This window comes from Chiroxiphia lanceolata, chromosome 13 (assembly GCF_009829145.1).
Source record: "Chiroxiphia lanceolata isolate bChiLan1 chromosome 13, bChiLan1.pri, whole genome shotgun sequence".
Classification (NCBI taxonomy): Eukaryota; Metazoa; Chordata; class Aves; order Passeriformes; family Pipridae; genus Chiroxiphia; species Chiroxiphia lanceolata.
Window position 1 is genome coordinate 16,333,994 of NC_045649.1, and position 27,866 is coordinate 16,361,859.

A 27,866-nucleotide genomic window follows, 5' to 3' on the forward strand; every position below is an offset into this window, starting at 1 on the left:
CTAAGCCAGTCACTTAAACTCCCCTTCTGGTACCTACAGAACAGAATGCAGTTGACAAAGAACACTTGACTGCAATTCAGGTCAAACTAAGCATGTCTGAAGTTAATTCCTCTCTGGAGGTACCAATTTCTTTCCACTGACTAAGGAGGGAAAATAGATGTCTGAAGTTAAGACAACCATCTTTCAGACATCTGAAGGTGGGTGACCTGAATCCCAATCTAAAATAGGCTATATATACTAGGGAGATCTGTGCCTCCCATAAATTTCCCCATAACATACAGGGTTATGGACAATAAAGACTTTTCAGGAGTCACTTTTATCACATACAAGATGCCAAACAGTGACAGTCAGTGACCCACAAGCTCTGATAATTTCTTTCCAGAAATAACAACTTACAGTTCTAAAAACTGCCTCAGGCCCCGGCAGTGGTACAACATCTGTTATGCAGCTTATAGATAATTTATTAAGAGTACTTCGGGCAAAATGTCTGCTACATGCATTTCCCCATCTTTCCAGTTTGTTTTCTCATTCCTCCATGGAACAGAAGTACCTTCCTTTAAATGTAAAAATAGATGAAACAAATCTACTACAATTCACTTGAATGCCCAGTTTTTCACCTGCTGAACAGAAATTGTGCAAGGACTTATTAGTTCCAACAGAGCAAGTCCCAGTTTACAGTCCTGGTTCTTTTACTCTCTCTTTTCTAAGTCATAAGCAAACCACCACGACTGGCTCATTTAAGTGAATAGTTTAATTCAGTATTGATAACAAAGGTCTAACTGGATCCCCTTAATCCCTGGTGTGAACCCTGAAATCTGGAAAACTGACCATATCAGCTTTCCATTACTTCCAGTGGCATTCCCTTCATGGAGCTCTCCCAGGATCAGGCTCTTGTCTCTTTGGGTACTAAGAATAAGAGCAGTGAGCCCACGTGAAACTTGGCACACAGAAATGAACTAAAGCTGGATTACAGGAGAAGGTCATTAACCCCAAGGACCTCAGGTGTAAGCTGCTTGTAATCTTTTTCCCCGGTTTGAACTACAGTCTTAGCTCTTGGGTGTCATAAATTTGGTCCTTCAAGGAAAAATAAATCTTCAGTCTACCTACTTAAAGTCATTGACTCTGTACAAACAGGGAGGTACATTCCTACACTGAGCCTCTCATAGAGCAACTGAAGTGGGAAGTAATATTGTCCAGTCAAAATTTACATCTTTGTGTTTCTTCAATGTTTTTAGCAAACGGAAGCTTTTGGTAAGAGAAGAGCCTTTTAATAGCAGGAAAGAAAGAATCTGAATGTAGAGGTGACATGAAGAGAAACAAACATACTAAGGTCAATTTGGAAAAAATTGCATAGGAGGACTATGGAAAAAATAAAGAGAAGCATACAGAATGAGTGGTGATATGACTGTCTTAGGAGGGGATTAAACGGGAAATATGGACCTGAGATCCCACATGAAAAGATTCAGAGGATGGCATCTTGGTTGGTGTGGACAGAGCAAAATCAGCAAACACATACATGCAAGATATTTAATATATAGTCTGTATTCTTCACTTGTTGCAAAATTGATTCCCACGCCTATTTTGAAAGCTTGTCTTAACATTCCAGTTTGTTGTTTGCCAGCATGTCTGTACTAGTCTCTTTTCCCTGACAGATTTTGTAAGCTAACAATAGCATCTATTTCCTGGAAAGGACAGTCAGGTCCTCGGGGCACTGTACTTTTGTAAACCTGAACAAATTCTCCAATTACACAGTTAACTTCAGTAAATCTGAACAATTACTTCAAATATGCTTTCAATTTTTCCCCAGAAATAACCAACAGATCAGCTGATACCATACAAAAATAAGTGCTCAGGTACTGAGATGAGAAGCCCCTGAGGTCAGCAGCATGTAATTTTCCAAATCAGACAGAAGGCTATTCCTGAAGAAGCAGCTTAAAACTGTGGCAAAATATCACTCTTCTAGCTTCCTTCACTTTGCTCATTGTCAAAACTTACACCTCAGTCTTACCTCTTTATAACTGTTTTTCACTTCTTCTTGCCTTATATCAGTTGATGCTGATGACAGGCTTGAGACAGATGATCCTCTGCTGAAAGTTTCTGTTGAGAGCTGAGGAGACCTAAGTGGTGACTTATGGTTGGAAAAAACAAACAAAATTCAAACAAACAAACAAAGTTACATATCAAATTACAGAGGTTAAGAACAGGCAAAAAAAAAGTTTAGCAACTCGCTTTGGTTGTTACCTCAGAAGCACTTTGTCCTCTTTCAAACGTTAGATAGTTTAATTCCATCAGTGACAAAATCTGCATAAAAATATTAAAGAAAATCAGTGTAACTCCATTTGAAGAAGAATCCACTGACTGAAACACAAGTTAGGCGACAGCCTAATATTAGTAACAGATTATGACTGAGCAGATTAAAAGTACCCATTTACAAGTTCATGTTCTATCCCACAGACTGTATTCCTGCTACTACAGTTAAAATGTGACCCTTCTTCTTCCAAGTGAAACACACATTTTCACTTTAATGGTGAAACCCTATCAGCAGGTGAGCATCTACACTCTGTGGCTTTGCATCAGGCAAGATTCAGGCTAGAAGATAAAGAGGAATACCTTGGAATTTAATGCACACTGTAGGGAAGTCTCCTTCATCCGGTTTTGAATTTGTGGATTTGCCCCATTCTGCAAAAGCACTTCTATGATCCCTTGATAGCCCCAGCGAGCAGCAATATGGAGAGGAGTGTCTCCCTTCTCATTGCCAATATCTAGTCTGCAGGAATGCACATCATAGTAGACTAAAGCTTTGACACACTGGAAAGAAAAGGAAAGCTATCAATAAATTATGGTGGTGTCTCTCAATTCAGATAACATGTACTGTTCTAAAAAGCTTTTTTTCATTGCTGCTCATATAATTCACTGCCTAAAGAGGAGGCTTAAATGGTTCAGTGTCATTAAAAAAAGAGTTAAATAACTCAACTAAATTTGCACTGTACTATCTTTAATGTGAATTCATAATAAAAATTGCTATGAGCGACAAAATAAAGTCCTGATCTAGAGCATTAAATAGTTTAGCCTCCAAATCTTTTTATTTACTTTTGAAATATGTAAGTTTAGTGCAAATTTGCATCACAGTTTAATTCCATTCCATTAGAATGTCCATTTAGTTTGTTACCAAACAATTACTTACATCCTCATGACCGTAAGTGCAGGCTAAATGAAGTGGAGTATTTCCATTATTGTCCTGAACATCAGTACTTCCCTTATAGTGCAATAAGAGCAGCTTAAAAGGAAAACAGAAGTAGACATTTAAGTAACTAAAAAATTAATGGGCAAACAATTATTGCTCTGCAGATTCCTTCAGGGTCCTAGCATGATGAAGCACTTCATGAAACACAGACACCACCCTCTTGGCACTGTAGTACTGTTTGTGCCCCACCCTGAGAACCAAATGAAAGCCACTTCTTACATCTTCAGAATTGCCATTGAAAAAAATGAATTCTCTACTGCAGCAAACACTGCAATACATATACTATTATATTTTAAGAGCCTATGCAAGTGAAGGCACAGCTTAATTTACATGATGCTAATTGAAGACTATCACATATGCAAAATTCAAGTAGACAATAATTCCTGTAGTTGCACAGTCTATCCTAAACACAATGTGAAGTCATTTTGCTCATTCCAGTGACTGCAGTGGTTCTTCTGTCTCAATCAAGAGCTCTCCATTTGTACCATGTATTGGACATTTGTATTAATAAAATGGATAAATTATCAGGCATGCACAGCTGCCAATTGCTTGGTTATTACCAATGGCTGAAAACCTTGCAGTATAAGAAAAAAATAAAATATCTTGCAAACTACAATGACAAAAGATTCTCAATTCTGACACTACAAAGTTCTGGTAAAAGCTTCTCAGAAGACCTAAACAACAGTAAAAGTAAACCAGCTCACTAAGAGTCATATATTTATTATTTAGTTAGGTGTTGGTGCTTACTGTAACATTTTGATATCCCTTCTGACAGGCAAGGTGAAGTGGAGTAGAACCGTGGTAATCTGTAGCATTGACAATGGCTCCTTTGGCTACCAGTAAATCCACTAGTGATGTTTGCCCTTGGAAAACAAGGAGACATTAAAAAAAATAAGTAAACTTTGCAAAAGAACACTGCTACTTTTCGGATTCAAGCAGGAACTATAAACCAAAATACCCTGCATTTCTGCATACTATGTTCTTATAGACTGTATATTCACTTCCCTGGTATTTGGGTTTTTTTGTTGCAGATTACTCAAGGTCATAAAAAGAACCTCTAGCTAAAAACAAGCTATATTTTTACCCTATGAGTAACAAAATATTTGGATTCAATATAATAACAATAGAGGAAATTATTTATAAAAAAACACCCACTAAGAAAATGATACATCTTTTAGTAAAATTAAAATCCAGGCGTTACAGATCCACAATGCATAGCCAGCTGCAGGAGAGAGAAAAGATTCATTTCTCAACCTGCCAGTTCCTTAAAAGAAGACTGGCTTCTGATTTCACATTTATACTTTTTTCAGAGCTGAAGAAAGCACTTCTGTCGTAACCACTACAGCAAAAGTAAACAGCCAGCAAATAAAAAATAAATTAGCCGTAAGAAACTGAGCTTAAAAGAATATACAATAACTTCAGTCTGTGCTCAGATAACAGTTTCAGTAGAAAAGAAGGAAAAAACCAATTTAATGCAATATTCCAATTTTAATTGTAAAGCTGGAAAACATGCTGACATAAAGAAACATAAGGAATAGTGAGTACTAGTGGGGAAAACCAACAGCACTCACCACAAATAGCAGCTATGTGAAGTGGTGTGTATCCCCGGTCATCCCGGGAAAACGGAGTGATAATGGAGGGATCATTCAGTTTCCTGTAAAACACAATGGTTTGGAAGCAGCCCAGTTACCCACGTGGCAGTGGTGAGGAGACAGAAAGAGAAAAATGGCCAAGGCCAACAAAAAACTGACTCTGGAACCTTTTATCCTTTCACATGGACAAGTTATTCTATAGAGATCTTTACATTTCTTTAAGAGATGTGGTTTTGCCCAAGATGTGTAAGTTTGGTTCAAGAGATGAAACACCACATTTACCAAAGGACACGGAGCCTCCCTCACAGAACTGGTGGGTTCCAAGGTATTCTGTAATCTAATATTCCCTCTGCTATTTCAAACCACACAGGCACACTCTACTCCATCCTGAAGTGCTACCAAATTCCTCTTTAACCCAAAGCAGCTTACTTTCTGAAGTAAAGATAAAGGCTTTTACCCAGCTTTATGTGTATTTGTGGAGATGAAGAGTGCTCACCCAGAAACCAGCCTCTCGCATTTGTCACAGTAACAGAGCGGGTGGCACATTTTCTGTACAGTGTCCTTATCACTGTCACCTTGACTTAGCAATCGCTCCACTTCCTCCTGGTTACCTGAAGCAATATGCTACCAAAAAAAACCAGAAAAAAAGAGAATGAGGAACCAATACAAAAGGCCTCCTTTTAAGGAAAAAAACAAGAGTAATTTACTGAAGCACAAAATGAAAGGAACCCATTATAAAAGACGTATTCAAGCATCAGAAAGCAGAAATGAACAATGTCACAGCACAAAACCCCCTAATGGGCACTCAGTATTAAAAAGAATCTGTTCTTGGCTTACTTCACTTTCTATAAAAAATTAAAACAATTCCCATTGTTCTCTTTAGACTCAATCATGAAATTGAGCTCCCTCTGTGCAAAAACATTTCTATAAAATTACTAAGTCTCTAGCCATAAGCTGTGAACATATATAATTAGAATCCCTGCTTTGTGTCCTTGTAGAGGCAAAATTCTTTCAGAATGTCAGTATGAGATTACCATACAATAGGGAGTAGTTGTCAGGTGACCACATTTAAATTATTTCAGAAAACTCGTTCAATTTCAAGCACCAAAAGCTGTGACAGACAACCAGATACTAATATCACATCTGTGTATTAAATGGGCCAAACAATACCAGCAGCAGTAGCATTTCATCCTTATTTGCTTCCATATTTCATGTAACATGCTGAAATCCCTAAGACTGTATTAAGTTAGATTGTATTAAGTTTTGGCACAGAAATGTACTAGACCTAAAAGACACTTTTAGCATCTACTAAAGCACATTTAGCAGCACTAATGTAGTTAACACTTCATAACATTCCAGAAAATTGCAGAAAGGGAAGGATATAAACACGCAATACATAGGTACATATGTATTTTACCATAAAAGTTACTAACCTTAAACAAGCAGTCTATCGGTGTAGCAGACATCTGGGACAACAAGTTCATCCTTTGTCTTAAAAGCAGCTTGTCACACAGACTCTCACACTCCTGAAAATAAAATATATAGATAATCTATTTGTTTACAAGCATAAGTAAAGTATCTTAACAGTGGAATTAAGTTTTAAAAATATAAACACTCTATTTACCGTGTATGAATTATGAGACACACTGAAGCTTAAATCAGCTTCACATTTAAGATTCTGAGACTCAAAAGACTGTGCACCTGCTGTTCAAAGAAATAGTAAATAGATGTTCACCAGAATATTCCCTTACTGCAACTTGCTGTGAACTAACTGAACATTAACAAAACTATAGCTGTGCCACCCTAAGAAGAAAACTAGAAAAGACATATCACAGACAGCAAGAACTGTAAGAACTGCAACACAGCTTTCTCACCAGGAGAAAGTAAGACAACTTCATGTAAGAGATGACTACTGATGGCTACTAAAAAAGATGACCCAGATACAACTCTGACTCGAAGACTTTGCTGAACTCTCTGCTAGTTGCTGAAAAAGATTGCACCAGGCAAAGCATTCTGCAGCAGATTCCTTCAGGCACTGTTTCCTACTGGGCACTTCTTGAAAACTGGAGTTTGAGCCGAGCACACGTAGTACAATTGCATTGATACTTCTCATTTTCTGAGATATCTGAAGATACACTCCAGGATGCACTAAAGAACATAAACGCCTCCCAAACCAGGTGAAAATTGAGTCAGATTTTGAAATGGGAATGTTGAGCCTCCCATGAAATAAAACATCTACCTAAGGAAAATGTTTTCTAAGAACATAGATGGAAACACTTGCCCACAGCTGATTGTGATCAAGAGCTGCATATGGTTGGCAGTGAATATCATTTCTTTGGATGCTGTTTGGGTAATGACTATCTCTCTAGAAATGGAAAGACTTCAGCCTCCATAAACCATAAGACCACTGTCCTTAAAATACCCACCCCTGTATGAGGTAAACTTGATGGTTTAGGACCTGGGCTATGGCTTCTGCAATTATGTCTATGAAGACCAGATATAAATGATTAAACCCAGTGTGACTCCACTCTCAACATCAGTATGAAGTTTAAGAACCTCATGAACTGCAAATATACAAAATAAGCTGAATACTAAAAATATAGAATTCAGATTTTCTAGAAATTAAATCATTCCTGTTTCAAAATCAACACAGATGCTTCTCATAAAGCTGTCTAAAAACCCCCTAAACTGTATTGTAAATAATGGCATTAAAAACATGTTTGTGAGGTCTAGAAATAAAAGTTTGTATCTGTACTTCACAGGACATTGTTTGTATTTAGATACCCAAAGATGACATGTATTCACAAACCTTTTCAAATCCAAGTACTTTAACTAAAGATACCCAAACATATCTTTTCAGCATTAAAAGGCATGTACTACTATTTTCCTTGGATAATTTTTTCAGTGTGACCAGGAATAACTTCCCTAAGAAACATGCAATCAAAAGTTTAACTGATACAAGTTTCTGATGCCTAATCAGAATTTCTAGTGTGGATGATCACAGACAGCTTTATACTTTGACTGTGAAGAATCTAAGGAGTCACCTGCAAGAACTACTGTCGTTTTAGTACAGTTCCTTCCACAGTGTATGTTTTCAAGAGAGGTGACTTTTAAATAATTATTCCAGTTGGGGAACACTTAAGACAGTAACCCTAATAAATAATAAATATATAATACTGCTTTAAGTCAGAAAAAAGAGGTCATCTGAGGTGATACGATCCCACATATTTTCAAAAGTGAAACACAGAATGACAAAAGAATCAGATGTTGGTTGAAGCATTAGGCAAGTTTGGGCCTTTAAAGTCAAAAGTCACTTGCAGTCCAGAATTTTTTTTTTTTTAAAGAAAGTGCTTTTAGTGGGACTGTCAGGTATTTTAAGTGTATGTTGTCTAGAAAATACACATCCGAGCATTAATGATCTTTTTTATTGAACACTACTCTCAGAGTAGAGAAATGAAATATTTGTACCTATGAAGGTGTACCTGTGTAATGATCTAGCCAAAGTGATTTTCAGAGATCTCAGCTAATGACCTGGTGGCAGAAGCCAGGAAAGGAAGTCTCAAACACAAATTGAGGCTAATAAAGTGGAGACAGAGTGGAGATGATTTCAAACAAAATGCTGCCTATCCCATCATGGTTGGCTCTAATTCCCTATTTTATACCTGACTTCAACACTCTGAATAGAGTCTTACTACACAATAGTTGGGCATAGGAATGTAACTAGCATCAAACACTCATTGACTGGAATTTTAATTTAACAATGTTGGCAACTCCCAGAAAATAAAACTGATTTCTTTTTGAGTTACCAGTTACAGGCTCCTCTCCTCCCCACAACCAAACTGTCTCACCACAACTTGCATGACCTTACTGAAGGGATTTGGCAAGAATGTCCTAAGTGCAATTCACTTACTGATGTGAGGGTGATAATATGCCCATTATCCCACAGGGTACATTAGTTCCCTGCTGAGTTTTCTTTCTGTAGTTGCTTCATTAGGGATTGGACAGCAGCATTACTCAGCTGCCAGAAGCTCCATCTGAAGCCAGCTATAAAATTAAGCATAGCCACATAAAGGGCTGTAATGAAGCCCCAGGGCACAGCAATGCTCCTGCTCACTTAAATCCCACACCCCCTTCCACCACAATCTGGAAAACCATGGGGCATCAACATGACAGCTGCTGCTTTAAACAGAAAGTTCATCTCCTTTACCAGAGAATGAAGGAAATATCTCAACTAAAGTTCCTGAAGGGAGAGCAGTGCTTCTCCCTCTCCTCACTACCTTTTTTCCATTCCTGTCAAAGGGGTATTTACCACCTCATAGTCTTTCACCTCATTGTGTACCACATTATCCCTTCTCCCACACTGGAGAAAAGGGTGGTCTAGCTCTTTTATTTTCTGCTGCATTGAGGGCAAGCCATCACTCACTTCCTCATCCTCGAGGTTCTACTGCTTTCCCCCTCATCTTGGGGTGCTGCCTTCAAGCCATGAAAACAAAGCAGAAGGATGTCATGTTGCACACTCTGTGTACACACCCTGAAGTGAGAAAGTGCTCCAGGTCTGGAGCTGTTCCAGTTGAAGTATGGGCAGGAACACTCACTGCTTGCTCTTCTGTTGGTGCAGACACTCATGTCCTCTTTTAGACTTCCCAAATACACAGTGCATCTTTCAAGGCAGGTGCCTCCCGAAGAAACAAATGCAGCACCTTAGTGGCAGTGGCACTTAAATTATAATCACGGGAGGGCAATCCCAGCATAAAAACCTGCTATGCTTAGCTACATAAGGAGGGATAGGATCAGGCATTGAGTAGGAAACAGTCTTTATTCTAGAAATTTAAGAGCAATATATTCTTTTCTAGCTTGCTGGTAGCGTTGTGGAAGACAATTCTACCGTGGTTTCAGTTCTCCATTCAGGCCTTGATATTTGTATACTGATTGCAGGAAGCAAAATTGTAGGGCAAGCTGTTTTTCTTTTGAACTAATGTTTTTATTTTTTTAAACACAATTCAATACAGCATTACAGACAAGAAATACCACCACAGTCTGTTTAAACAATATCAAAGTGTTGAGTTTGATTTTTTTTTTGAGTGTACAAAACCAACCTGCACGACAGGTTCGTGGAAAGACCCCAGACAAGAACAAACCCAAAAATAACAAGAGGTTAAAATGTTATTTTGAGTCCTGCTTTTTTAAGATTGTGCCCCAGGCTGTCCCACCCCAAGCCCTGCACACTGAGCCATTATTCTGGCCCCTGCAGCTGGATTCCAGTGCTTTGCAGTTGGGCAGACTGAGACACATTCAATTCACTCTGGTTCCAAGTCCACCCCTTTTGATTTCCACATCAGATCAGGACGACCGAGTTTTACAACAGTAGAAAAATTTACAGGAATGGTAAGACTGGATTCCTTTACTAAATAAGCTACAAAGTTCTTAATCACAGAAGTTTCTAAAGTCACACCAATATCACCTTGACTGGCCTGCAGGGATTTGAACAGACTGACAGAAGGTCTAGCTGCCCAGTAGGAAATAACTCATGCATCCATAAACTTCCTGCCCCTGCTAGGTTAGAGATCCCAAGAGCCACATTCAACCTTCAAATACCACCTTCTCATAGCCCTGCAGTCCCACTAATGTATCAACCTGGTGCAGCACAAGAACCTGCACTGCAAACACTGAATTTTCAGAGCATGAAGATTTACTGAATAATTCCACGTTACACTGCACTCTCCACTCTGTTAGCACAGTTAAGCTTTTTAAAATGACACGAGAATTTGTTTAAGCTATGCCTACTATCAAGTACTGCATTGCTTTCACAACCATGGTGGAGTACAAACAGGAGACACTGGACTTACTGAAGACTCAGCTGTAGAAAATAGTGTTGTCATTTTCCCCCTAATCACATTAAGATTCAAGACTTCACATTTACCTACTTCCTCAAGGAGCATACAACGAGCAACAAGTATTGCTACAGGGTTAGGACTTCATTGTAATCATTAGATACTTTCAGCATTTGCTTCAGGTAGTCACCTCAACTCATTTCTTTAGCAAAAAAAGGGAATTGTTATCTTAGCTACTTGTATCCTGTGTCTGGATTTACCCCTGCAGTGGAACTCAGTCCTACAAGATATCAGACAGGCATTTGACAGGGTTTAACAGTGGCTTACTGCGGGTCTGTCAGACAGGTTGCCTTGTCGTATGTATTCTATTGCAGCCTCAACTGAGGTTAGACAGTATCCCAGCTCATCCTTCACTGAGCTGCAAAGCCTGAAGTTCTTGATGTAACTCAAGTTGGCCATCCTGAAATAGAAAGTTAAAGCCATGAACCACTAAATATAAGACACCAGCATGACATATTGTTTCAACTCATCTTAGGCTGTTCCGAGCTTTGTGGGTTGATCAGAACTCTGCTATCTCAAATATTCAGTGAAATGTTTTTAACTGGAGATAAATATGAAGGACAAGATAAGAACAGTAGTGGGGCATTGCCTCCCTCACTTCAACGTTGCAAGCACCATAAGCACCAGTGCACAGTGCTGGCTGTAAGTAAAATGGTGATCCCCAACATACAGGACACAGCAACACTGAAATTCAGTTCAGGTACAGGTGGAAGGTTTAGGTAGACTTATACTGAAGATAAGGAGAGATGAGTACAATGGCATAGACCAGCAGGAAGCATTTACACATTCACATCTGGTTTCTCTATAAGAAATGTGTCAAACATTAGAAGATGCATAAAGGCTTCACAGCTCCTACCACTGATGAGAGAGAACCACTGAAGTCCATACTGACATGCAGATTTGGTAGAGATGGCCTCCCATTGCAACTTTTTCTAGGCTGGGAATCAAAACAAAGATGCATTCCCAATAGGTCCTTAATTTAGTCAGACCTGCAACACATCTTTGCTCTTTGTCCTAGTAATAAATAGTTTTCTGCATTACTGGAAGTGTAAGAGGGCCTGTTGTAATTTATTACTGCATATTCAGAAACATTTGCCCCTACAGAAGCACTACATAAGATATGGAGTTCTGCACAGCCCAAGTAGTTACATACCAGTTTGGGATTTCTGTTTTTACAAGCAAATACAGCAAAACAGAGAGAAGATCATCTGCACACATGGTTTCCATGTTAACTAAAAAAGAAAAAAAATTCACATCTGATGTTACTCATGTCATGGTTCAAAGCAAGAACAGAAACTCTAAATGGGAGTTCTACCTCCTAAAACTAAGGGCCAGCTCTACTAGTAGGGAATGCATTAAATAACCAAGGCAGCCTCCAAATATTCTCAATCTCTCACTAAAATAACCTGACAGAAGCCAACACACAAATGTAGTTTGTACTGTACAAACTGCAATATTTGATTAGCATCCCTCTCTTCCTACACAGAAGGAAATCTTGAGCTCTGGCTCTGAAATTCTTGAGGGCAAAGACTACACACAAAGTTGATACAGTTTTCTATAACTTAGTAGACTTAGTGGAGAAAGGAAGAGATGAAATAAGGAAAACATCAATTCACTGTGCTACTCTATTTGCTTAGTAGAAGTATCTTTCCAAGCTAGAAAAAATAAATACCAGGTTAAGAGGTTCATGCTTTCCTATCACAGAATCATCTCTCCAATCCACAGTAGCACTTCCAAAGCAGCACATAGGTTTGTTTGTCCCCCACCAACACTGCATTTTGAAAAAGATGCATCTTAAGAGTATAAATTTCAAGATATCAAGGAGCATGAACCAACAGACAAAACAATCTAGGAGCATTTAAAGGGAATCACCCCCAATTCTGCTGCATGAGGAAGTGTCCTGGCAGATGAAGCTTCCCACATGCCCCAGCTAATATATACATAAGCTAACCCAGTAAATCACCTTACCCCACAAGAACCAGTGCTGAAATGTCTACCCTGCCTCCATCGTGCTCGGTTTGGAGACCTCAGAGACCCCCAACTCAACTGTGTTTGATCCACAAGTGCTGTTCAAACAGTGGGTTATACACTGAAGTGTTTTGTGCCTGCTGGTTAAGAAAAAAAGTTGAAAATGATTGGTTCACTAATTACTGACCTCTTTGGCTAGGAGACTGCATAATAATTTGTACAACTTTACGCAGACAAAGTAGCTTCTGTTGAGGAGAAGTACATTTGTTCAACTGACCCAGCTCCCGCTTTGCACGTGGTATATTAAAACTACAAAATAATTTGAAAGGAATGATTAGCATACACAGTTCATGTGCAGGATGTCCAAAGCACAAGTTTTAAACTTATTCAGAGCTGAACTGAAGCATGGTTTTAAAGTGTTTCCATTTCTACACCAAGCACACCTCCACTTCTGTACCTTGTAAATGAAGAGGGAAGCATAAAACTATAAAAACCAAGCAACCCACCACCAATGCAACAATTGCAAAGCTTTGTTCTTCTATCTCAAACAAATGATGATAAAAAAACCTTACTGATGTCTGAAGGAAGACACTTTTTAGCTGACCTGATCCTATTTAAGATAGAATCTCATTGACTCCTCAAAGGAGTCCACAATCATCTCCCTCACCTGAACTCAGGTTTCACTCCAATGTCTTTTTGCTGCAAGTCTTGAAGGCTCCTGGTGATTTTATTAAAAGCAGCATCCTATCAATAGAAAGGCAACAGTTTTTTTAAAATGTTTTAGATTCATGTACCCAGCATTTAGCAACCAAAGAAACTTACCTCACTTGCCTCAATAGTCCCCACATATTTGAAGACTAGATCATAAATGGCATGGTGGATATACATCTGTAGAAAAAAACCCAGTACTTTAGGCATGAAAGGGAGAGTCAAAAATAGCTTGCTAATTATTTTCCTTCATTTCAGATTCTTACTTCAACTGCTTGTTTGATCAGATTCATCTGCTCTTCTTGCTTTGCAAGCATCTTCTGGAAAAGGAAAGCCACAAAAACAGTATGAGAAAGTCAGATAATTTATTGCTTAAGTACCACTGTACTGTGTATTTAGGGGAGTAAGCATTTACCAAGTGCGAATCTCTCAAGAGATGCTGGAGACATTTGGTATAAAGTGCATTGACAGAATCCTGGGGGGAGAAAAGGTAAAAAAAAAGCCATCAGATTCAGGTTAATGTGACTTGAAGGAACAAAGCTTAAGTAATCAAAGACAGGAAGGCTTCTCTTCCTCAGAAGTGTGCACTATGTTAAGAGTTTTAGCAAGAATAATTATATTTATCAAAACATCAGGATGTGGTAATTCACATTTAAGAATTTCACTTTCTCCCTTCCCCCACCTACTCAACTCTAGGCTACTCTGACATAGAAAAGCTCAGAACACTCAGACAACAAGAGCAGCGAAGCAAATTATATCTAGCAGCAAATTGGACATCAAGAAGGAAGATACTGACTATATAGTGGCGGAGGCTTTTCCTTTCGTGTTCTTTAAATGTTCTGTAGAAAGATCCTATGTACTTATCAAATCTCTCACAGTGCCTTCCCAAGAACTCTCTAACATCTTCAATATTTTTAAGAGAATAGGAGTTTGAGGAAGCTGCAGATTCACCTGAAATGAAATCCAAGAAGTAACACACAGGGTTAATATGTATGCATGAGAAAACACATTTTGTCCCTACACACGCAGCCAGTTCATGTGGAATAAAACATTAATGCAGCTTATTGCACTTTTAACTAGAGGTATTGCTTTTAATTAAAAGAATTTAATGCATCACATTTGAGAAGTCTCTCTTGCTTTTTACGTCAAGTATTTATTTGGAATAGCTGAAACAGATTTCACTTTTTTTTTTCCACTGGGGTAATTTACTGCCACATGCACTCAGCTTATGAGTTGTGTAAGTCAAGCTTGAAAGTAGAAGAAAAGCACATTACAGTGTGGACTGAGTGCACATGCAGGAAGTCAGGGTGCTTTAAGTGAGCTGTAGAAATCCCATCTTGGATTTTTACATAACCTATTCTTTATTTAGACACGCTTTCTCTGAATGGGAGGCCAAAGTTGCTTCATGTAAACATTAAACTTAATCCACTTTCCTTCTGCATAAGACAACTGAATGCCTCACTTAGAATTCATATTGCTTTTCCAAAGTTTTTTTTCTAGGCAAATCTTTCATTTGCAATCAAAGCCAGCTAACTAATAAAAGGCTTAAATCGTTCATTTCAAATTACTTTTGAAATTAGAAACTACTTCTTCTCTGAAAGGCTGCTATAAACCATATTAAGTAATGGATAAAAAAAATGCCACAAGAACAATTTTTGACATATAGATTAATATTTATAGAATTTAAGGCTATATGTATGCCAGCTATTTTTTTCAGAGCAACTTCCATACTTCCCTCTCAGTACTATTTTCACACTATCCCAGTATTATTTCATGTTGTCATTGCTTGTTTCGAATATTATTTATTTAGGAAGACTTAAGTTTTTATTTCAGAAAAAGCTGAAGCTTCTTAGCTTCTTAAGGAGCTTCTATTCCTCTTAATGAGTAAACACATAAAAGTTCACATGGAAATCCTGTTACATTCACAGCATTAACAGTAGTCTTGAAAATACTGTTCCAGCCTTAAAGGGCACTTTCAGTACAGGAAAGAAATTAAGACATTCAACCAGGAGAGCTGCTACACAACTATGCCAGTCAACCTCTACCCACTGACAGAGTGATCATGAAAGAATTTCCCCCTCCAGCTTTTTGTGCATCCACCTTTCATCTCAAGACACACGTCACATTTAAGACTAAATCCCTGTTTTAAGGAGTCAGCACTAAACTGAGCACTGCTAAAAAAAAAAACATCACGATGGATTAAGTAGTCCACTGATGATTCTTAGTGCTGAGACTTGGGGAGAAATTCAACAGAAGTTTGCCCGGTAGCAACTTCATATTTCTCTCCAGCAGCACACCAACATCTGCCCCAGGAAGTTAAGGAATGCTGAGGGCTTTCAACCAAGCCAACACTTCTCAGAATGAACAAATGTATTAAGCACATCAAACACACTGATTTGCTCACTTTGCAAAGGCAGCCACCAAGTTAACACTTCCATACATACTTGAGCTTTCTGTTTTTTCCAGGGGATGAGCTATACACAATATACTAAAGCTTTCTTCCTTTTCATTGTAAAATGTTTCCTCAAAGAGAACAGGTACTGAGAGATGGTAATTAAAACCAGCTCCTAAAATGATGAGGTTTCCTTGTATGAAGATCTCCTGAAACAAAACAAAGAGCAGATCAAGTGTGAAACTCTGCTAGAAGAAAGTTACTCTTTAGCTTCTGCACTGCATAGTTAAATTTCAAGGGAAAGAGAAACTTGCAAGACAAGAAAGCCACAGATCAAAAAGCTTTCACATTCTCATCTGTGTAGACACTGAAACCTCCTTCAGTGTACAGTGGCTGGTTAAACCTTGGTTACAGGCACTGTCTTTACAAGTCTACTACTAGAGGACCTTTCAGAAGTTCCAGACAATCACCAAGATCTAACTGACTATTTGCAGATTTTAGGGCACTTTTAGTAGAAGGGAAATTGAAAAAAACCCAACTTAAAATTAGAACCTAAGCTCAGCTCAGAAAGACACCACACATCTTGTCTATGTTTCTGACACTTAGCTTTATCTCCTCAAGTAACTCCAGTTACTTGAGGACATCTGCAACAGGAAGACCTAGGTGACAGCCTGCAAACTACAGGTGCAAGTTCTCAGACTGTACTGCAAAATTACAAGTGAAAAAACTGGGATTCTAAGCAGTGTCAGCCTTTTTTGGCATGGCCTGCTGCTACAGCAGTTACTTTGTACTCCCTGAGCTAAGACAGATTTCAAATACAATTCAATACCATCATAATTTTGTCTTAAGCCTTGGTGAACTTGCATCTGCATATAATATAGGCAGGCTACTACTTGCCTGAAAGCTGAAGAGACAGTTCTTAGCTACGTGATAAAGGTACTTCTGCCACTCAACAGAACTCCTATGAGTAAAAAACCAGATAAATTGACAAATTTGCTTTGCCACAGTAAGGAAGTCAGAGGCTGTGTTACCACCTGAACAGAACATTTATTGTTGTGGGCATGCCAAAATATAGCTTTTTCTGGAAAGCAGTATATCCCTAAAAAAGCAGTATAACTCCTGGTTACCTCTCCTGTAACCATAAGTTCACACTATCAGTCATCAGCTGCAATGAATCACTTACTGGAGTGTCCCCAAGCTACATTCAGACATCAAAAGGGAAATAAATACCTTTCCATTTAAGGTTTGAAAGTTTTCTTCTAGTGGCTTCAGAACATAAGATTCAAACTGGCAGGTGGAAAGACTGTTGCTTGAAAGGCTTCCTTTGCATGGAACTAGCACCTGAAAGAGTTAAATTATGCTTTAGAGAAATGCCATGTATTGCCAGCTAAACAGCAATAGCTTTTGTCCTTTAGAGGCAAGCACTTAAATCTGCTTTATAAATATTTACTGCTAAACATGTAGCCACTATAGGTGCTTTTGTTTAAACAAAAGTAAAGGCTATTGCTAGACACAGTCCAGTAATTACCCCAGGGTTTCATTTAGTGACTTATCTGAAAAAGGATGACAGATGCAACTGAAGAAACAATATTAAGAGAAGGAGATGAAATCTTCAGTTACTTAGCACCAGTCACACAAATGACTTAAAATTAAGCAGCTAATAAGAAAAATAAAGTATATTTTCAAACTAAAATGAAAATCCATCAGAAAGAAGAAAAAAAATTTAAGATGAGAAGCATCTTGGATCTACATCAACAGATTGGCAGTTTGGGACTAATGCTTAATTAAAAAGCAACAAATTTTATCATCAGGTAACAATAACCTCCATGTTTAATGGAATCTCCACACACTTAATCTGGAATGATTAATTGCAGAACACTCAGATTAGAAATCTCAAGGACTGGAGTTTTTATTCCAGCTCAGTTTAATAGCTCTACTTTGCTATGCAAAATGCTGTTAGAAATAAGTGACAGGAATGTAACAGGAATTCAAAAGGTCAATCCCATTTTCAGTTACAAGCATGTGAGAGAATACGTAACTTCAGTTCATAGCAAAGAAAATAAATTTCCTGTAAAGTTTAGAAACAACACCAATTTCAACCTTTTACTACCTTAATATATCAGAGGTCCATATCAGTAAATAACAAGCAACAAACTAAAAGTTGTTCTGCTTCACTTCCAAGTTTTGCAGGCTTGAACTAATCTTTACATGTTTTATAGTTGACATATGATTTAAACTCAAATACCTAGTATTTAATAATCAGCTTTTAAATTTACTTATTTATACGTACAATTCCATGGAGTTCTGCAACTTTGCTGCACAGATCAGGACGTCGCTTCTGAATGGCCAAATAAAAGGGATTTTTCAAGATATCTTCATCATACATAGCCATATGGACTTGAGATATTCCAAGGAGATTTTCTAAAATACATATGGAGACACACAATTTATATAGTGTTAAAATACACTATTTGGGAATACCTAGGGGATAGTTTCATTCTCCTCTGAAAGGACAAAGTTTCAGGTCTTGATGTAAGCAGACAATGGCATACTAAGCTACAACTATGGTTACTCAGAAGTTATTCAGCCATTACTTTTCATTAATATACATTTCCAATTCCACACTTATCCTCATAATGTTTCCTTAGGCCTTCCAGGTGTTGGAGGCTAACAATGAATAGAGAAGAGAAGGAGAGAAGTTAAGATCAGAATTATTACCACTTTGACATACAAGCTAACTTCTGCTGAAATCTAAAACAAGTCAAGAGACAAATCAGCAGCTCTTTCACAGCAGATTCTACTGCTCCACAGGACACTGATGCTTTTGCATTATGCTCATGTAAGTCTTAAAACTCACCTGCATAAGGATTACTGACACACAACAATGAGACACCCAGATAGGGTAACACACACCCTTGTGTAAGGCAATCCTCAACTTTCCAGGGACAGTTACAGAGGTGCACCAAGGAGATATGAAAACCCATGTCATAATTAAAAAGTCACCATGAAATTAATAATTTCTGGTCATCTCTATGCCTGGGGAAAAAGTCTCAATGACTTGTGGTCAGGCTGATGCACAACATTTGGTAAAATAGCGAACAAAAAAGGGACTGGAGTCAGGAAACCCAATCTGCAAGCACTGGAAAAAGCTGTCACTTGGTGTGTCACAGTGCCCTGGAAAAGATGATCCCTAAGGCACTAGACTCTCAACTGCTTGCTTCCTCAATTCTAATTGTCTACGACATTCTAGAATACAAGGGTACAAAAAAATTTTACCAAGAGAATGGCTGGAATAACTTCTGTTATTTTTTTAACAAGAATTGAGATTAATGGGCTTACAAATGCTTACAAGCTTGTTCTACATCTTTGCCCCTCATCCAGCTTCCTTTAGGAATCAACAAGTTGCACGATTTCCTCACACAGTTTCAGCTGCACATCCTGGAAAAGGGTGAGCTACAAACTTTAGTTTGAGCAAGCCACCCTTACACAATCAGTATCCCTCTGTTTCCTAACATGGAGAATTATACCTAGCACATTATTTACTCAGCGTGAGCTCATTGTATGGCAGTTTAAGAGAGTGGAAAAACACACCCCCATTGATTTTAGATAGCCTTTGGGTTTCAGCCCTGCTGTTAACTGATCTACAGCCTGTTAACTGAGCTGGGCTCTGGTCCTCCTAATTAGGCACAAGAAGAGCTGCCTTAGAGATCTAAATACAACCATGATCAGTTAAAGCTGAAAGCCATTTCCACTATAAAGTTATCACCACTGACTTACAGCTTAGACAACCTCAGCCTGAACCACTGAAGTTTGGCAGTGGCAGGTAAGTGCCTCAAGCAGAGTTTTCCCGTGCAGTTCCAGACAAAATGGTCCATCCACTCTCAAAGTATACAATAAGACCAAGAGCTTCTATGAAAGAATACTTATTCAGTGCTCCCAAATCAGCATTCCTTGGAGCACAGCTCTGGAGTTTGCCAACATAATGGGGAAGAAGATGTATGCTCACTGACACTTACAAAAGACCAACCAAGTTCAGTAATTACAAGACTGCAAACCTAGAAAAAGTACAGCTTCACACAAGTTCCAAGTGACCCAGCAATCTGCATTTGCAGCCCAGAAAGAAAACCAGGTCCTGGGCTCATCCCACAGCATGGGCAGCAGGGGAGGGGGGAATTCTGCTCCTCTGCCCTGCTCAGGTGAGACCCCACCCGCAGAGCTGCCTCCAGCACTGGGATCCCAGCACAGGAAGGACATGGAGCTGCTGGAGCAAGTCCAGAGGAGGGGGAAAAAAAGATGATCGGAGGGATGGAGCACCTCTGCTATGGAGACAGGAGGGGTTGTTCCACCTGGAGAAGAGATCTTATTGTACTCTCCAGTACCTAAAGGGATCACAAAAAATGCTGGAAAGGGAATTTGGACAAGAGTCTGGAGTGACAGGACAAGGGGAATGGCTTCGCTCTGAAAGGCGGTGGATTTGGATTAAATATAAAGAAGAAATTCCTCCCTGTGAGGGTGGCAAGGCCTAGAGATGCTGGGATGACATGGCCCTGAAGTGTTCAAGAACAGGTTGGACAGGGCTTGGAGCAACCTGGTCTAGTAGAAGGTGTTCTTGCCCATGGCAGGGGGGTAGAATGAAGTGATCTTTCATGTCCCTTCTAACATCAATCGTTCCATGATCTGTCCCACCACAGTGTCTGGGTAAACAGGATTACCACCAGTAATTCCACCATTGATGATGACTAGAAGCATTTCTTGGCAGGCAGCTGCAATCCAAGTTCAAGCTGTGGGATTCTCCCTCAGCCAGTGGTGGGGGAAGGAGAAAAGGCAACACAAGCCCAGGGGCAGATCTGCTGCAGGAACACAGGTGTCTCATCACTGACCTTAATAAGCACATCTAGTTAGCCACAAACACAACCTGCCTGCTGAACATCTGGATGGGGTACAATTCCAAGTGAGATCTTAAATGACTGTAACTTACAGTCCAAACATGACTCAGACAATTCAGTATATATAAGTAAATACAATTTAGTACATGTAAGTCAAGGACCAAGCAGAGCTGTACGTACACACGTGCAGTCTGCAAAACAGTTTGCCACAGCAAGACTTATTTGGGAGTACCACATACTTTTTTTGGATGCTTTGATGGCCTAATCACAAAAGATGAAGTGACTGGAGAAGAATCTGAAGTGAGAAAGGCAAGAAGGCCCTGTAAGCAGAATCCAGTCCATGAAAGGCAGTGATGTTTATGCTGAAGAAACTGAATGAAACAGGTAAGAATTTTTTTCCCCAGGTGTATTAAAACTTTCAGTGAAGGGCATTTTTTCCACATCTATCTCAGAAATAGGCCTTAACTGAAGAAAAACAGGCTCAGATTACAGATCAGGAACACCTTTGAAAAGAGAAGATAAGCACATGGTTTAGATTGCTTGCAAAGGTATCAAGTCTCACATAGTAAATCTCTAAGAATGTGTTAGACAAACCTCTCCCAGAGGTGATAATGGACATAATGAAGCCAGGAGGCTGGATTATATGGTCTCTCCAGGCAGTTTATAAATCAAGCTTTCATTAATAGAGTTGGCCCACTGAGGAAGCTTCATCTGCCTTTTGTTTGGTAAATTCATATATCTGGTCAAGCAGCAGAAGATGAGGTTGCTGTGTTCTCCCAAGACAGTGATGGAGAAGGTATTAAACCACAAACTGTGCTGAGGAAAAAAAAAAAGCACATTGACACAAGAAGGTAACCAAGCATGAGACTGCAGAGTAAAACTGCAGTGCACAAATGTCTCCAGTTGCTACAACTACACTGCCACTTCTTCAGCTTAACACATCTTCAAGTTCAAAGAGTTCTTCCCATAAAAGGAGGGGAGGAGAACAACACATTCCACACATCCTCCTCATCTAGAAACCTGTACCTCACCATCAAAAACACCCAACTGATAAGCTCTGGCCAGAAAGAAATTGAAAAGAACATTTCATTCCCCAGCAAAACAGGGGGAAATGATTTAGGGGAGGAGGGAAGCTCCCACAGATTTTCTACCTGAGCTTATGAAGTCTGTAGGACTGACCTAGCTCTTCGATCATTGCCTGCAACTTAAAAAAAAAAAAACCACCAAGAACAAAACCACAAGCAACTGGAGTACTTTAAGAATCACTATTGACAGACCATCACAGGAAGAGCTTGAAATTATAATCTTAAATTCGTGGTGTGTGTTACACACCACAAATAACTAGTTTTAAAACACTTAGTTGGAGCCATAGAAATTCTTTCACTAGAGAACTACTGGGTTGACACAGTTGAATCACCCTGGAGAGCTCCAGCAAGAAGTGAAAAAAAAAAAAAAATATTCAAACACTGAGTTCCAGCATTTCAGCTACTGTAATGCAACTAAGGTGCCATCAACATGCTGTACCTCAAGAAGGGAGCCAAAACTTTTAGTTCACATGGATATTTGTCACCCACCTCAAGCAGAGCAGATTGCAAACTCCAGGTTGGTCCTCACACAGCAGAAAACCCCCACCAGCCACATTAGTACCGTTTTGAGAATCACAATTCTGAATTTCCTTCCCTTTTCTCTCTTCTTTAACACCTGCAGCTGCTCAGTACCACATTAGTGGATATCTATCATATTTGTATTAAAATGCAAGTATAAAGAACAGGTAGAATACTTATTACTTAAAACAGTTTAGTTACCATATTCACTTGGGTCTCCATCACCTACCCACAGCATTCTTCAGAGGGCCAGAAGTGTGGATGTAGAAACCATTTACAATGTAAGTAATTAAAAAAACCCAAAGGCATTTAGTCCACAGAGTCAAGAGAATACATTAAAGCTTCCCCAAAGCTCAGGCATTTTTGAGATTAAGTCAATTTCTTTCCACCCCAAAAGTTAAATGCATCTGCAAATACTGGCTAATGCATTGCTATAATTATAGGAGTGCATTAGAATCCTCCAGTGAGGGTTTGTTGGCAGAACACAACATCCAATTTCAACCTACTTTAACTTGGGGGTGACACAGACCTACTCTTCCAGTTGCACCTTGGACAGCTTTAGATTTACTAACACTGAGAAAGCAGAAAATGAACAAAGCCTTATATACATTACTAGAACTGTTTAATGCTTAACAGAAAGCTTGTTAAAAACTGTCAAACTATATTCACTCTTAAGTTTACTAAGTTCTATCATGCTGAGCTACAAAGCAATACTCAAGTACTAACGTTATATAAAAGGTTTAAATGGAATCATTAAGTGTGTGGCTTCATGCCTGTAAACACAGAAATAGCTCAAATTGCTGGAAGAACAGAAGCTGGCTGGATCAGACAATCTAATAAGCATTATGTTACAGCTTAAAAACCCCACAATCATAATCTTAAAACAGCCAAATCCTTTATAGATCAAAAGCAGAGTGATAATTCTAGTGACAGAACTATGGTACAAGGGATAGCTCAAGTGAAAAACATGAAATCTAAACTTGTTACTGTTTTCTCCAAAACACCACAAATTAAGCCTTATTACCTTTGGTACTGAAAACAACGAACAGGAATTAACTCTGGCAGTTCATTTGTCATTAGTGGTGTTTTCCTTTAGAGATCATCAAGTGAGGTACCTTTTCTAGATCTTGAAGGTTTCAGTTCCTTTTTAGAAGCACTTCGAAATTTAGACAAACAGTCACTAAAGTAGATGATGTCATTTTACTGGAATTGTTACTTGGCAGTTAAATCATGTCCATATTCAAGTTATACAACTATTTACTGAAGTTTTAGGCACATCATCCTCTGAACATCCTGCTATACCCCTACTAAAGACTTAACAAAACACACTGGAGAAAATGCCCTTCATAATGGAGTTAGAGATTGTGTATACAAACACTTCAATGCTGAACAGCATAATATTTTAATATTATTACAGCAGAACAAAATAAAACAGCTACTAAAGGTAGCAAAAAGTATCAGCCTAGTTCAACAACCTTAAATGTCTCCAGGAGAGCAAGTTAGGATATTACACTGGGATGTGAACATCAACTACCTCAGAGCCCTCTCCACACAAGCCCAGCTTCAAAGAAGCAGAATGCCATGTTCTCCAAAACCTTTAACACCAGATCCATTAGCATGGCATGTTCAAGAAGCATCAATTCACTCAATTTTACTTGCATGGCAATACTGAAGCTTCACATGACAGTATCAATTTCATCTCATCTTGAAAACTCTACAACAGGAACAACTAAGGCTTAGTAAACCAGTGACTAGAATATCATTTGCTGAAATGCTCAAAATAATGAGCAAATCAGAACAAGCAGCAACTTATTATTAAACTAGGAGAGTTAGAGTAGCAGACAGACATCTCTAACAGCTTTTATCATGCTAGCAAACTGCACAGCCCCACAGGAAAAAAAAGAGGAAGCAGCTGTTCCCCAGTTGTAAGTTAAATTCTTTTTTTAACTGAAGTGCTTCCCCCACACACTTCAAGAGCACGACTTGTTCACAGGAACCACCAAAGCTAGGCAGATCTTAAAGTACTAAGCAAGCAAACAGTGAACTTTAAATAGTCTCAGTCCAAATACAATCCTAGTTACTTCTGTAGCCACTGCTTTACATGCACTATTAGTCCTCATTTACTCTGCTTCTGGGCAAAGGCTACAATCTGAACTTGAGCCCTAAATCAGCATTTACATCAAAACAAAAACAAGTAAAAAAGGCAAAAAGATAAAAAAAATTCTGTTTCTGAGCACTTAAGAAACCTTACTCCCCCTCCTAAAGGACGAACACTGAGCATCCTATGAAAAACACCTCCAAGACACATTCCAGTGCACCTTGCTCACCACGAGGGAGCAGAGAAGGAAACGAGCTATTCCTACCCCTTTTAGATCCAGGTTCAGCTTCTACTGGTTTCTGTGAAACCGAAGTATGTCAGAATAACATCTCTGAATTACCAAATTAGAGAGTGGTCAATTTGCATCGGTCAGCTTAAGGCTCACTAGCAACCAAACTAAGTTCTATGACCCCAGAACATCAGCCTGACAGTGATGGAACAGCATCTGGAAAGGAGGGGTCAGCAGCATTCCAGGAAGATGCTCATTCCTCTCAGCATCTCCCTTCCAGGCATGCAATTTTTCCACTGAAGAGCTGGCACAAGATCTCTTGATTTTGGTTTTGCCTCCACCCAACACTCCCCAGGCCTTTTTAGCCCTAACACCTCTGGCCCTCCTACCACTGCTCCCACCCTGCTCAGACAGGCCTCCTCCAGACCCTGCAGCACCTGGGCAGCACCACAAGATGGGCTGGAACCAGTTCCTCCTGCAGCTTCTCATTATGAACCCCACCTTGTAAACTTGAAGACTGAGCTCACCCCTGAAAAGAAAGTTCACCCTTTGTATTTTAGCAGTGCATTTATTTGCACCATAGTTTGATCTGGACACATTCTTACTTGCCCCAGACTTGAGGGCAGAGAAAATATTAGCTTGACTCTCCATAGTCACCTGTTCCTTTCCCCCAGAGGAAGGACATTTCAATATATGGATCATCCTTCAACAGGCAAACCTCCCACTTCCAGTCACTCCCATATATTTGAGAGCATCTTACTTGTCATTAGCCAAGTATTAGGAACAAGCTGCATTATCCTCTTCACAACGGGATAGAGACTAGACTCCCAATTCTCAATTCTTGCAGACTTAGAAATCCACTAGAGTAGCTGCCAAAAAACTTTCTTGGCTTACCAGTATTGAAGCTGCACTTAATTCTCAGGTGGGGAAGCCTGAACTACTCCCAACCAAGCCCTAGACCAAAGTGCAAGTGGTGGTCAGTGAATCACAGTTACAATGAACATTTAGAGGAAGAACATTAACAGAAAATACAAAGTTCCCAAAACAGCTTCTCAAACAAAGATGATTTCCCCAAATATTAGAGAGCTGTATGTAAGGCCACCTCCTCAGGTTCACAGAGGTGCCAACACTGGTACTTCTTTGGAGGGGGAAGAAAAACAGTGGAGTTGAAATGCATGGATAAACAGAGATTTAATTAAGCCAAATATTTTCATTCTTTAGTTACTGAAGGAAAACAGTGGTATATTTCCCCAGGCTGTGCACAGGTCACAGAAAGTAATTTCTTGCCTAGTTACAAACCACCACCACTCACAGCAGGCTGCTATCAACTCCAACATTAGGGACAAACCTGTAAAGACACCAAGTCTGCAGGGCCAGATCCAGCACCGAAATACAAAGGAGCTGAAGCCAGCAACCCCATAGCCATTCACCTCAGTTCCAATGGTCCTTAGACAGACAACTGGGCAAGAATTTGATTCCTTCCCTGCACATCTCAATAGAAAAACCAAGTCCTTGCAGGCTAGCACTAAGTCTTACCTCATCGCTGCAAGAAACTTAAACATCAGATAATTACAAGAAGAACTAATTATGAAATACACTGTAGAATTACACTAGATCTCTCCTTTAGGCAGCAGAGCAAGGGAAAGGAAGGCTGGAAAACAATTCAGCAGGTAAGTTATAACTAGCAAAACAAATTACTTCAACCACCACTAGTGTTTTGATGCTACACAACGCACCATAAACAGCCTGAGCTAATTAAGAGCTTCCTGACAGTAAACATCAGGACAGAGATATCAGTCTTAACATTCTCCCATTATATAAATTAGGATTCTTGCTAAGGATGAAGTCCCAAGCCACTTGACCAGGAAAATGCTTAGCCAAAAGTAAATCAGAGAATAGTTATTTAAGGAAGTACATAGTTTATCAGTCATCAGGGAGAGGGAGGGGGTTGATGTTGCATTTTATTTTCACTGTATTTCACCCTTATTTTCTTACTTTGTGTCAGAGTGGCTTCAAGCTTTCCCAGGCCACAGCAGCCTACAGACAAATCTCAGTATTATGAGCTTATTCAAAAAGCAAGGCCCTCAGACAAGACTTACCAACCATGTAAACAAAATAAACTTGCATCTACCTAAATTTCTACTCTACTGAAATGAAGACATAACACTTAATTAGTGATGCATCAAGAAACATCACAGAATATTTTGCAGACATTTTTATGGGTACTTCACATGAGGAATATGTTCATTTATGTCTATTGTAAGAAAGCCTTGGCACAGAACAAGGAAATACATTTCTCCTACTACTCGTTATGCTGTTCCCTAAGTCACTTCTAAGGATTTTTACACTCCATCCCAAAAGTTCTCAGGACAGTATTTTGGCTAGTCAGCATCTTGTCTGATAGCACTATCAAAATTTGGATTTTCAGAATATCATATCTAACAAACTACAACTGAATTTTAAGGTTTCCCACAATCTAAACAAATCCTATAACTGCATGCAGCTCAACTTAACTTAGAAGTAATGCAAATGACAGGCTCTTTCTTCCACATGACACACTTAAAGATGTATTTAAGCATTACCTTAACTGCACCTGATACAGATTATAACTACTGCTACCTTCAAGTTTAAGTAGTCACATGCTTCTGAACCAATACTCCCTCCCTCCCCTTCCCAGACACTTTCAGAGAAGCAGCTTCGGGATTCTCACGTGCCACTTCAGTGCCATGTGGCAAACTTTAAACACAGCTACTACAGACACACACAAATATGCACAGTTTAGTCAGCAATAAGCTTAACACTTATGTCACACAGGACTCCAGATTCAAACCCAGAGCTAATCCTTTTTCCACCTGACAATGATTAAGCAATTATAAGACTTCACTTACAATCAGGTCAAAATCATCCCATGTTTCTTTATGCCTACAAGGAAACAGGCATGACTGATTTGCTTCTTCGAGGCTACCAACATACAAATTGATAGGGTGCTACTCAGTTTAGTCAGTAGCAATTTGGCAATCTACAGAAGTTAAAAGGTGGTTTCTTCCACAGGTAACAACCTGCAGCAGAAGCTACACAGGGCTTGGAACTAGGGCCAAAATTAAAGCAGGACAAAATATTAAAAAAAAAAGTAAAATAAAAAACAGTCAGTGGAGCCCAAGCTACCAAGATATAGAAGGAGGAACATAGTCTAGACAAGACTCTTCAGGTTGTGCTTGGCCACAGGAAGTCAGTCTGCCTGGACTCTGCTCCTA

General features: G+C 39.2%; 1 protein-coding gene across 5 annotated transcripts in view; it reads right to left on the minus strand.

Moving 5' to 3' along the window:
* The window catches only part of ANKRD27 (ankyrin repeat domain 27), a 54,279-nt gene that overhangs the window by 14,952 nt on the left and 11,461 nt on the right, over positions 1-27,866 (minus strand). For 3 of the 5 annotated variants that reach the window (XM_032701454.1, XM_032701452.1, XM_032701453.1), the window contains exons 2-20: positions 18,086-18,216; positions 17,026-17,136; positions 15,848-16,004; positions 14,200-14,354; positions 13,819-13,878; positions 13,670-13,723; positions 13,518-13,583; positions 13,363-13,439; positions 12,883-13,004; positions 11,881-11,959; positions 10,995-11,127; positions 6,270-6,362; positions 5,333-5,460; positions 4,816-4,898; positions 3,992-4,107; positions 3,185-3,277; positions 2,611-2,808; positions 2,242-2,301; positions 2,009-2,128 (exon numbers count right to left, since the gene is read on the minus strand). In XM_032701454.1, coding sequence (XP_032557345.1) covers positions 2,009-2,128; positions 2,242-2,301; positions 2,611-2,808; positions 3,185-3,277; positions 3,992-4,107; positions 4,816-4,898; positions 5,333-5,460; positions 6,270-6,362; positions 10,995-11,127; positions 11,881-11,959; positions 12,883-13,004; positions 13,363-13,439; positions 13,518-13,583; positions 13,670-13,723; positions 13,819-13,878; positions 14,200-14,354; positions 15,848-16,004; positions 17,026-17,136; positions 18,086-18,187 — 2,007 coding nt within the window. In that variant the 5' untranslated portion in view covers positions 18,188-18,216. Of the gene's footprint in view, positions 1-2,008; positions 2,129-2,241; positions 2,302-2,610; positions 2,809-3,184; positions 3,278-3,991; positions 4,108-4,815; positions 4,899-5,332; positions 5,461-6,269; positions 6,363-10,994; positions 11,128-11,880; positions 11,960-12,882; positions 13,005-13,362; positions 13,440-13,517; positions 13,584-13,669; positions 13,724-13,818; positions 13,879-14,199; positions 14,355-15,847; positions 16,005-17,025; positions 17,137-18,085; positions 18,217-21,275; positions 27,275-27,866 lie in introns of those variants that run through there. The other 2 variants (XM_032701451.1, XM_032701455.1) reach the window with 2 other exon arrangements.